The following is a 9,368-nucleotide window of genomic DNA, read 5'->3' as shown; positions in this document are numbered from 1 at the left end:
GGGAAGAGGAAAAAATAAGAGAAAAGGAAAAAAAATGGAAACAAAGTCTTTGTAAATAGGGAAGGGTGGAAGGGGGAAGGGAGGCAGGGGAATGGGGAGAAAATAAGAACCAAGATGCATCATGTAAAGGTACAAGATCCCAAAGTACAAGATTACAGGCATGTGCCACGACACCCAGCACTGGAATTGGAAATTTAAAATGTGATCCAAGATACATTGGTAATTATATATAAAACAAAATGTGTGTTGGATCTATATGACGAATATTATAAAACTCTAGTGAAAGAAAGCAAAGAAGAGGGCTGGGGATTTAGCTTAGTGGTTCCAGCACCTGCCTTGCAAGCACAAGGACCTGAGTTCCATCCCCAGTACCAAAAAAAAAAAAAAAAAAAAAAAAAAAATCAAAGCAGAACTGAATAAATGGAAAGATTATCTATATTCATAGGTAGAGAGACTCAATACAGTCACAATACAGTTTTCCTCAACTTGATTTCTAAATTCAGAGCTATTTCACTCAAAATGTCAGGAAGTGATCAGCCTTCTAATCCCAATGTTTACAAAGAGTGACAAAAAAAAAAATCCAGAATGACTAACACAGTATTGAAATAGAACCATGGCAGAGAACCATCACCTACAAGATTTGCTATGGGGCTGGGATTTAGCTCAGTGGTGCCACCTCCTGCCTTTCAAGAACAGGGTCCTGAGTTTGATCCGTAGCACAAAAAAAAGAAAAGATTTGCTATGAAGTTATAATAATAGAGACAGTACAGTACCAGTGAAAGAGTGGACTAATAGGTTGCTTGAATTGAATAGAGGGCTTTCACATAGCCTTATACAAATATGCCAATTGGCCTGGAGAAAGGAGCAGAGGTAGCACAAAGGAGAGAAGTTTTTCCAACAAATGGTCCTGGAACCACTGGACATCCTCATGCAAAAACAAAAACAAAGAAGACAAATACCTTTCATACTTCAGAAAAATTCATTCAAGCTGGACTGTAGCTCTAAATATAAAATTTAATACTATAAAACTAGCGGATTTCAAAGGAGAGAATTTGGATTCTCTGGGTTGGGTGATAAATGTTTCAGTATAGCACCAAAAGCACAAACCATGAAAGAAAGAATTGATAAGCATGAATTCATGAAAATTAGAAACTTCTGCAGAAGACACTGTCACGAGAATGAATGAGCATGTGCACCAGAGGTGGGAGAAAATGCTTGCAAAAGACACATCTGATAAAAGAACTCTTAAACTTAATAAGAAGAAAAGGATCACAGCGGCAAAAGATACTGACAGGTCTCTCATCAAAGGTGATACATAGATGGAAAATAAACTATGAAACAATATGCAACATCATATGTTATTAGAGAAATCCAAATTAAAACAATAATGAGACAATATTATGTAGCTACCAGAATGACAAAAATCCTGTACTTGACACCACCACATACTGGCAAAGTTGTGCAGCTCAGAATCTTCCAGTCATTGCTGGTGGGAATGTGAAATGGTATGGTCACTTTGGAGGGCAAGCGTAGACACACACACTTATCATACAACCCAGCAACTGTGTTTCTTGGTATGTGTACATGGTAGCTGGATACTAATATCCACCCAAAGCCTGGTAGCAACTTTATTCATAATTGCTCAAGCTTGAAAGAAATCATAGACGAGAGATAAAGTGTAGTATATGCAGAGAACAGAACAGGATGAACTGTCACATCATGAAATGATATGGAGGGACCTTAAATGTGAATAACTGAGCAAAAGAAGCCAATTTGAAAAGTCTACAAACTGTATGAATCCAACTCTATGACGTTCCGAAACTGTTAGGGTATGGGGAGTAAAGAATCAGTGGTTGCTACGGATTCGTGGAGGAAGAGGGGTGAAGAGGCAGAGCAAGGAGGTTGTTTAAGGCAATGAAACCACTCTGTATGACACTAGTGGTAGGGACCTGTCATTCTACTTTAGTGAAACCCCAAGAATGTGCAACACCAAGACAAAACCCTGTGCAAACTGAGAATGTCGGCTGATAATTATGTGTCAATGTGGGTTCATCCACTGAAGCAAGTGTGCAACTGTGGTACAGAATATTTAGAGCCGGGGTTGTGTGTGGGAGGGAAGGGCATGTGGGAGCTCTCTGTTCTTTCTTTCAAAGTCTTTGCTGAAGAAAAGCTGTTCTAAAAATAAATACTGAAAGTGAATTCTCCTGCTGTAGGCTCTCATAGTGCCAAGAAATACTGTTGTTGAATATTGTAGTTGCAACTCAAACTTCTTTACATGGGTTCACGGGGCTACATGCCAAGTAACAGAGCTCTCATGTCTTTTTCCCAGAGACATTCCCAATCCGGTGACACACGATCAATTACTTGTTAAATTAGTGAAAGAATGAGTGAAAGAATGAGTGAATTAAGACTCAGTAATTCAGTCCTCTCCCTGAAGTTGGAAATTTGTGTGAAAGGATTACCAGCTAGAATTTAGAATTCTAGAAGCCCTGTGAGATATGTGAAGGAGGGGAACTGGAAGTTCAGAGTGCTGGGCTGAAATGAAGACTTATCAGAGCAGAGTGTACAGCGCTGGGTCACCTGGCCCCTGAAAAAAATAAAAGAAGAACAAAAATAAATGAGACTCAACAGCCATTATAGGACAATAGATTTCATCTGGGTGCCATAAATATTCCTGTTTCTTCAAGCAGCTAGAGCTAAAGTTTCCTTTTGTTTTATAATTAGATAATTTAAGCCCTTCAAAGGAGAATTATTATGCTTCAATACATTTGAAGTTCTCAGATTTATTTTTATTAAAAGCATTTGTAAAAAAATCATAAAGTCTATAAAAAGAATTCAAGGTCTCCTTTAATCTATTTGAAAGATGGAGGCTGGATCCATCTTGCTCCTCCACACATAGGGAAGAGGGAGAAGCCTCTGCACGGCCCCTAGCCTCTTTGGCTCCCTGCCCCCCACAAAGACTCTGCTGCTGCCCTCACGTCCTGCCCACCAGCAGTCTTGCAGAGATGGGACTGCCCACAATCGTGACCAGGATATCTCAGCAAGGTCCAGGGACAATTCCTTCCATGACGTGATCAGTAGCCAGCGCAGGCCTCCAGAAGAACTATAAAACTCTGGCTGCACCAGGTTGGAGGGAGTGTGGGAATGGCATTCAGGGTGAAGGCAGACATGTGGCTGGCAGGGCCCTGGCTGTGCCTGAGAGGGGCCAGGACACTGGGCACCAGAGCAGTTATGCCCCCCAAGGCCACGGTGCTGCCCTTTGAAGCCATACCCCAATGTCAGGGCAACAAGTGGTTGAGGGTGCTACAGATTTGGAAGGAGCAAGGCATTGAGGACATTCACCTGGAGATGCATCGAACCTTCCAGGAGCTGGGGCCCATTTTTAGGTAACCTCCGTAGCTCCTTCCTGAGGATAACCATAGCTTCCTGAAGTGCCAGAGGCCAGGCCCTTGCCAAGCTCTTGGCAGGCACATAGTGCTACCATAGCCCTAGGGGATTCTCTGCCCTCAGGAAGGCAATATAGGAGCATGTGGGCTGCTGGCCAGAGTCTTTGGTCTAGAAGCCATAGGTCTTCATGAAACAGAGCAAAGCAGGGCTCACTGCAGAGGATAGCATGCAGAAGTACTGAAGTGGGTGAGGGTCAGGGAATAGCAGAAGGGGCTTCCTGAAGGAGCAAAAGCAAATCCAGGGAAAAGAAGCTTGACAAGACTCAGTCTGCATGCACTCAGGCTGTGCAGAAGGCCCACAGGAAAGACAGGATGTGATCCAACAGACTGTTGTGCATTGTCTCCCAGGTATGATGTTGGAAGGACACAGATAGTCTCTGTGATGCTGCCAGAGGATGCTGAGCGGCTGTACCAAGCAGAGAGCCTGTATCCCTGCCGCATGCACCTGGAGCCCTGGATGGCCTACAAAGAGCACCGGGGGCAGAAGCCTGGAGTATTCTTGCTGTGAGGAGCCAGTGGGGATGAAGAGGGAGGTGGGATTGGCAGCCTAGACAGACAGAAGAGGCAGGAAAGGCACATATACCTTGGGCCCAGTAGGGGTGGGTGGAGACAGGGTTACTGCCAAGGAAAGATGGGTGCCATCCTGTGGATATCCTGGGGGTGGAAGAGCAAGCAATAAGTGGTAGAGAAATGCATCTTCCTGGGGAGAGGAGGGCCACCAAAACCACCATGAGGTTGGCACCCACTCCTCACAGACTTGGTGATATTTTCTCCTGCAGGTCGGTGGCTCCCCTTCCTGCGGCTCAGAGAAATGGCCCTGACAAGGGGAGGCACTGGCCCAGGGCCACAGCCAACATTCTCCAGAGCCAGTTATCTACTTGGCTGCAGCCCTCCTCCTATAAGGTACCCTTAACTCCTAGAGATAAGGCACCGTTTACTCTGTAGGAAAGAATCCTGGAGATAGGGGTGTTGGGGATACAGGAGGCAAATATTTCTTTGTGCTCAAAAGGAAAGCTCTAAGTGGTCCTATTGGCACTGGGACCCAGATCCTTCCTGTGGAAAGATGGGGCACTTGGACAGGTAAGCAGGAAGAAAGTGGCTATTTGGGCCATGCCTGGAAAAAGGTTGTCATTAGGGAGCAGGAGAGAGAAGTCAGGCTGTCACACCACTCTGTCAGGAAATGAATTCTCTTGGGACAGCAGGCTTTAAGAAAATAGATCTCTTGGTTGGGCATGGTGGCGCATGCCTGTAATCCCAGTACTTGGGAGGCTGAGGCAGGAGGATCACTGTGATTTCGAGACCAGCCTGGGCTATGTAGTGAGTTCCAGGTCAGTCTCAAAAAACCAAAAAGAAGAAGAAGAAGAAAAAAAGAAAATAGATCTCCTGAGTGCAGCCTTAATATGAGATCATCTGGCAGGGATGGAAATCAAAGGTCAAATGAGAGAGAAGGGTGGGCATATGAATGTAAAGGAATCAGTGTGTGTGTGTGTGTGTGTGTGTGTGTGTATGTCTTGCATCTGAATCTATACATACTTCATATTTGCATTTGTATGAGTATTGTGTGTTTTCATAAATGTTTGCTGTGTGCATATGTGTAAATAGAACATGTGTAAACATGTTCTACATGGACACAGATGTGTCTATGTACTGGTGGGTGTGGTCATTGTGTGCAGTTATAGGCATCAGCCATACAATCAGGCAGGTGTGCTTGTATGAGTGTGGCTCAGAGTACAAACTCCTGCCCATCATTGCCTGGAGAACCTCTGCCAGGCCCTCATGTTCTCAGGTTAGTTGCTTGTGGATACGTTGAGAACCATTTTTTATTTTCTAGGAATTGAACTCAGGACCTTGAGCTTGCAAGGCAGGTATAATGCCACTGAGCTAAATCCCTGACCCTACTGTGAGAACTTTTGAAGTTTTAAGAGCTTTTGAGAGCTGAGATTTTTGACCCTGCCCTACACACAATGAGGACATTCTTGAAGACAGGAACATACTACTGATTTGGAGGCAGCATTCTCCATAGGGAAGAACAAGGAGACGGGAGATCAGATACCCTTCCCTTTGGGGCATGATGTGGGCCACTTGGACAAAGTTTGACAGATGATCAACTTCCTGTCTGAGATAAAGCCTCCCTACCAGGGCAGGGTTGGCATGAGGCATTTGTGTAGGGAGAATGGGGCTAGCAAATTCACAGGAATGACAGCAGCCAGTTCTCATACAATTTTGAAGTAGAATCTCGTGTCTCATTCCCATTTAGATTTCAGTGGCCATGGTTCCAGCACATGAAGGTGATTCTGAGACAAAGACCTGCAGCAGCCTGCCTCCATGGGTGTATTCATCTCCCAGTGACACCCAGTTCCTTCCGGGAACCAGGAGGATGGGGCTAGGGCTGACTCCAGTTACTCTCTACCCTGCAGGAATGGGCCCGAATGGCGCGCTAACCGACTGTGGCTGAACCCCAATGTGCTGTCCCCAAAGGCAGTGCAAAAGTTCCTCCCCATGGTGGACATAGTGGCAAGAGACTTCTCAGAGGCCCTGAAGAAGAAGGTGCTACAGAATGCCCAGGGAATCCTGACTGAGGACATCCAGCCCAGCATTTTTTACTATACCATAGAAGGTGGGTTCCCGGGCATGTGGAGGCATCCAGAGGGCTGGGATGGTGCCTTGAGGTCAGGACTGTATTTAGTCAGTGATGCCATTCTCTCTACAGCCAGCAACTTTGCACTTTTTGGAGAGAGGTTGGGCCTCTTTGGACATAACCCTAGCTCTGACAGCCTGAATTTCATCCATGCCCTGGAGGTCATGCTGAAATCCACTGGGCAGCTCATGTACCTGCCCAGGCATCTATCTCGCTGGATCAGCAGCAGGGTGTGGAAAGAGCACTTTGAGGCTTGGGACTACATCTCTGACTATGGTGAGGCCCGGAGCAGGAGAGTCACCTACTTGCCCATGCATCACCCCTCCTCAGCTACAAAGAGTCCATATAACAGGGGAATGGCATCCTATGGTCTTGGCAGGGATTTGGCAGGAGAATGAGCTGGCCCAGCCTGGAGATACGGTGGAAGCAGAGAGATTTGGAGATATGGGCAGGTGGGGAGGAAGAGGACAAGGAAGTGAGTGGTGCTCTCAGTCTGGGGTCTGACACTCTCTTCTTTTTCTTTCAGCTGACAATTGGATCCAGAAGACTTATCAGAAACTTGTTTGTAGTTGCCCTCAGTACTACAGCGGCATCATGGCAGATCTGCTATTTCAGGGGAACTTGCCAGTAAATGCCATCAAGGCCAACAGTGTTGAGCTCACAGCAGGGAGTGTGGACACGGTCAGGCCAACACCTCCCCATCACTATGAGTGAAACCCACCATGAGTCCCAGTGGGACCTCCTGTGCATAGGCATCCAGGGCCATGGATCCCATGCCTGGGCCTTCATGCCAAGGCTAGAGGAAGCCAGCCACGGGAGTATGAGTTCAGAGTGGTCTCCTCTGACCATGCTGCAGTGGGTAGAACGTGCACGGAAGTCCTAGGGCATCAGGGAGACCTTAGGAGGCCATTTTGGTGGCTCCTGTCATGGAAAGAAGCACTTTGGAGATACTGAGGCTCTCATCTCAGATGAGCAGAGGGAGATGCATTCTGTGGCACCAAAAATGACCCAGGAGGGAGAAATGTTTGGTGTCTCCCCAAGTGGGTGGGGTAGGTATGGTTCAGGTTGATACATTGAGGTCTTTGGACAGAGAGGCGAGAAGAGCCATTGGAAGCTGATGAGTGTGGGCTCCCCACTGAGTAATGCTGAGGGTTAAATGCTGAGGTCTCATGCAGGATGTGGGTGAAGACTGGGCTGGGAAGTAGAAGCCTTTCTCTGAGGAATCAAGGCATGGGTCCAACTGGGCTTTAGAGTCCTAAAGTCTAGGGTGCAGGGTTGTCCTGGGCAGAGGGGAATGGGAATGTGGAGTCTGAGCCTTCTCCTCTGGCTTCTGCAGACAGCCTTCCCCTTGATGATGACGCTCTTTGAGTTGGCCAGGAACCCCACTGTGCAGCAGGCCCTGCGCCAGGAAAGTCTGGCTGCTGAGCCCAGCATTTCTCAGGATCCTCAGAGGGCTATCACAGAATTGCCCCTGCTGCGAGCAGCCCTCAAAGAGTCCCTGAGGTAGGTGCCAGCTCGACCCTACCAGTCCATTTCCCCTCTGCTTAGGCGGCTTGAGGACAGAGACACAGATGGGTGGAGATATGAGGAGGTTTTCCTGGCAACCAGTGACACCTCAGCTCCTCTTCTGTATCTCATGTTTGGGGTGCAGCCCTCTTGCTCTGGGGTCTCATTTCAAAGGCCCGTGGCCATCCTCCATGCCCTTCTTGGCCTGCACTGCCCATGTGGAGGGAGGTCTGGCTGAGCTGAGCAGGGGCATGAAAGCCGACTGTCAGGATGAAGGCTGACTTCCCTTCTGGGGATCCTGTGTGAGAAGGCGGCAGAGGGGATTGGAAGAGGCCTGTCATAGCTGAGACACCTCTTCTGGTCTTGCATCTCCAGGCTGTACCCTGTTGGTCTGTTTGTGGAGAGAATCCTGAGCTCAGACTTGGTGCTTCAGAACTACCACATCCCAGCTGGGGTGAGTGAGTCCCCATGGTTCCCCCTGCTGAAGCCATTTGCAAGTTTCCCCTCAGGCACTTGACAGCCCCTTCTGCACCTGTCTACAGACCTTGGTCCATTTTTATCTGTACTCAATGGGCCGAAACCCCGAGGTGTTCCTGAGTCCAGAGCGCTATAACCCCCAACGCTGGCTGGACAGCAGGCAGACTTTCCATCACCTGGCTTTTGGCTTTGGGGTGCGCCAGTGTCTGGGGCGGCGTCTGGCAGAAGTGGAGATGCTGCTGTTTCTGCATCATGTGAGAGAGCAGGGGTAGGGTCTTGGGATGGGGTGGGACACTGGCCAGGGTGTCCAGGGTGAGTCTGGGGAATGGGGCAGGCCTTGGCAGAGGTTTGGCATGGCATGGGTGGGAGGGGCCTTGCAGAGTAAGGTGGGGCCTTGCACAGTAGGGCAGAGCCTGTGTGTGCTGTGGCAGAGTGGGGCTTGATCTCGGTGAGGTGGGGCCCTCTGTAGAGTAGGTTCTTGGCAGAATGGGTGGGTCTGCATGGGGACATAGGCTCCTCCTTCCCCACAGTCTGGTGGATGCACTTAGTTTCTGCAGCAGCCTAGTCAGGATGCTGGGCCTGCTGAGCAGCCCAGATACAGTCCTCACTTCTATCCTAGATTCTGAAATCCTTTCACCTGGAGACACCAGTCCAAGAGGATGTGAAGTTGGCCTACCGCTTCGTTTTGATGCCTGTCAACATCCCCCCCCTCACTTTCCGGCCTGTCACCTAGTCATACCTCCCCACCAAAGATCCCAGGAACACCACCATCCACTGTCTCCATGATCCTAGCCCCCGCCCCTTTTCTCCTGCAACAACACTGCTCCCTGGCCACACTGCTGGTGGAGGGCCCCCTGCTCAAACAGTTCCGGCAAAGCCCTGTGGATGTGGGCTCAGTACACTGTGCAGCAAGGCCAGAGCAGCGCTCAGGAGGATCATGGTGGTCCTTTTTGGTTTTGTCCCCTCTCCAGCCCCACCCAGCTCAATCTCCTGCAAACTATCTGTGCTTGAACACTGTCTCTCTCCTGAGCACTGTTTCCAGCATTCTCTTGTGGCCATCCATGGGAACTCAGATCAGACTTTTTTTTTTGGTACTTATGATCAAACTCAGGACCTTGCACTTGCCACTGAACTAAATCCCTGGCCTAAATCATATTCTCCGTATTGGTCATACTTATTTTTTCCATTTATGTGACACATCACCTGAGCTATGGCGTTGGTGTATGTGAACTCAAAAATTAGGAAAGTAATTGAGAATAGAGTGAGGACTGCATATAAGCAAGGGGTTAGGGTGTTATGAT

General features: G+C 48.2%; 1 protein-coding gene across 2 annotated transcripts; it reads left to right on the top strand.

Moving 5' to 3' along the window:
- Positions 1-3,144: 3,144 nt before the first annotated feature.
- Positions 3,145-9,059, top strand: LOC104872874 (cytochrome P450 11B1, mitochondrial). 2 transcript variants are annotated; one of them, XM_010639237.1, is made up of 9 exons: positions 3,145-3,386; positions 3,795-3,950; positions 5,864-6,063; positions 6,157-6,360; positions 6,611-6,765; positions 7,421-7,587; positions 7,966-8,044; positions 8,133-8,321; positions 8,687-9,059. In XM_010639237.1, the coding sequence occupies exons 1-9, from the start codon at positions 3,145-3,147 to the stop codon at positions 8,798-8,800; spliced, it is 1,506 nt and encodes a 501-aa protein (XP_010637539.1). In that variant the 3' UTR covers positions 8,801-9,059. The 2 variants fall into 2 exon arrangements, with proteins under 2 accessions (XP_010637539.1, XP_010637540.1); XM_010639238.1 differs by lacking the exon at positions 8,133-8,321.
- The last annotated feature ends 309 nt before the right edge of the window (positions 9,060-9,368 follow it).

The sequence above is a fragment of the Fukomys damarensis genome, unplaced genomic scaffold, assembly GCF_012274545.1.
Source record: "Fukomys damarensis isolate Sample0158 unplaced genomic scaffold, DMR_v1.0_HiC HiC_scaffold_5, whole genome shotgun sequence".
NCBI lineage: Eukaryota > Metazoa > Chordata > Mammalia > Rodentia > Bathyergidae > Fukomys > Fukomys damarensis.
The sequence above is the reverse complement of the archived record's forward strand: the minus strand, read 5'-3'. Positions and strand labels throughout refer to the sequence as shown.